This window comes from Trypanosoma grayi, assembly GCF_000691245.1.
Source record: "Trypanosoma grayi strain ANR4 Tgr_2209_V1, whole genome shotgun sequence".
Lineage (NCBI taxonomy): Eukaryota > Euglenozoa > Kinetoplastea > Trypanosomatida > Trypanosomatidae > Trypanosoma > Trypanosoma grayi.
Genome location: NW_008827827.1, coordinates 1 through 1,093, shown reverse-complemented (window position 1 = coordinate 1,093; position 1,093 = coordinate 1). Strand labels below are relative to the sequence as shown.

Sequence of the window (1,093 nt, the reverse complement as noted above, 5' to 3'; positions counted from 1 at the left end):
GGCGGTGGGGCGTCCCGCGTTGTTTGTGGTGGCCGTCGTGCTGTGCTGCGTGTGTGGCTGTGCAGCGACCACTGCTGAGGGCATCGGTGACGAGGAGCAAGTGATTCTTGCCCTGCAGAAGGCGAGGGAGAAGGCAGTTGAGGCCAAGGAAGCGGTGAATGCGGCCAAGAGTAAGGTGGATGCTGTAAAGAGTGCAACGAAGCAATTCGAAACTGAAGCAAGAACGGCGTCACTGGCAGCTTCCAAGTTAAATGAGAAGGTGGAGGGCAAGACTGGTAATATTCAGCAGGAGATTATTGCTGAGTTGGTCGGCTTGGCGAATTCCGCAAAGGCCACGACGAACACTTCTCACGCATCCGTTGCTTTAATCGTGCAGAAGGTTAAGGAAGCAGGGGAAGCAACGACTTGGGCAAAGGAGTTGTTCACGGAAGCGCAGGGGATGGCGGACAGTGCAACGGCCAGCGGGGTTGAAGATATCAGCAACGAAGCGAAGCTGGCACACAAGGCATTTGGAAAGCCATCAGAAGTGCTGACGGCACTTTCACACGTCGACAGTAGCGCTGAAAAGGCAAAAATTGCCGCGTCGCAGGGAACGAACGCTTACTTAGCGTTAAATAGGGCTGACCTAGCTCTCATTCTTCTCAATGAAATGAAAAATAACAGTGGTTCATCAAATACGCCTAAGGAAATAGTTACTCTTGCCAAAGAAGCTGAGAATTTCGCAAAGAATGCAGTCAATGATGCGGCACTGGTGCCTGCTGCTGCGATCGAGGCTGCTAAACATGCCGAAGATGCTGTTGCGAGAACTGATTTATGGCTGAAGCAGATCGACGACGCGATGAGGGTTCTTGCCAAAGAAGATGGGAAACCTGAGGTGCCACCCGTAATTTCTCAGCTTCCTCCACCTCCACCTCCACCTCTGCCTCCTGGGCCATCAGGGGAAGAAACAGACAGCCAGGGTCTCCCACAGGATCCACTGAGCAGTACTTCCCCTGCAGGAAATGAGCAACTGACACCTCCCAACAGCGATGTACACAACACCCTGCAGGATATCCAGAGTATGGACAGCAGCGTCAGTCCTTCGTGGGTGCGT

At 53.2% G+C, this 1,093-nt stretch overlaps 1 protein-coding gene across 1 annotated transcript; it reads left to right on the top strand.

The window, feature by feature from the left end:
* Positions 1-1,093, top strand: DQ04_22091000 (hypothetical protein; the record flags this gene model as incomplete). The annotated part of the gene is made up of 1 exon (XM_009318066.1): positions 1-1,093. A coding segment is annotated over one exon (1,093 nt), but the record flags the coding sequence as incomplete, so codon positions are not given.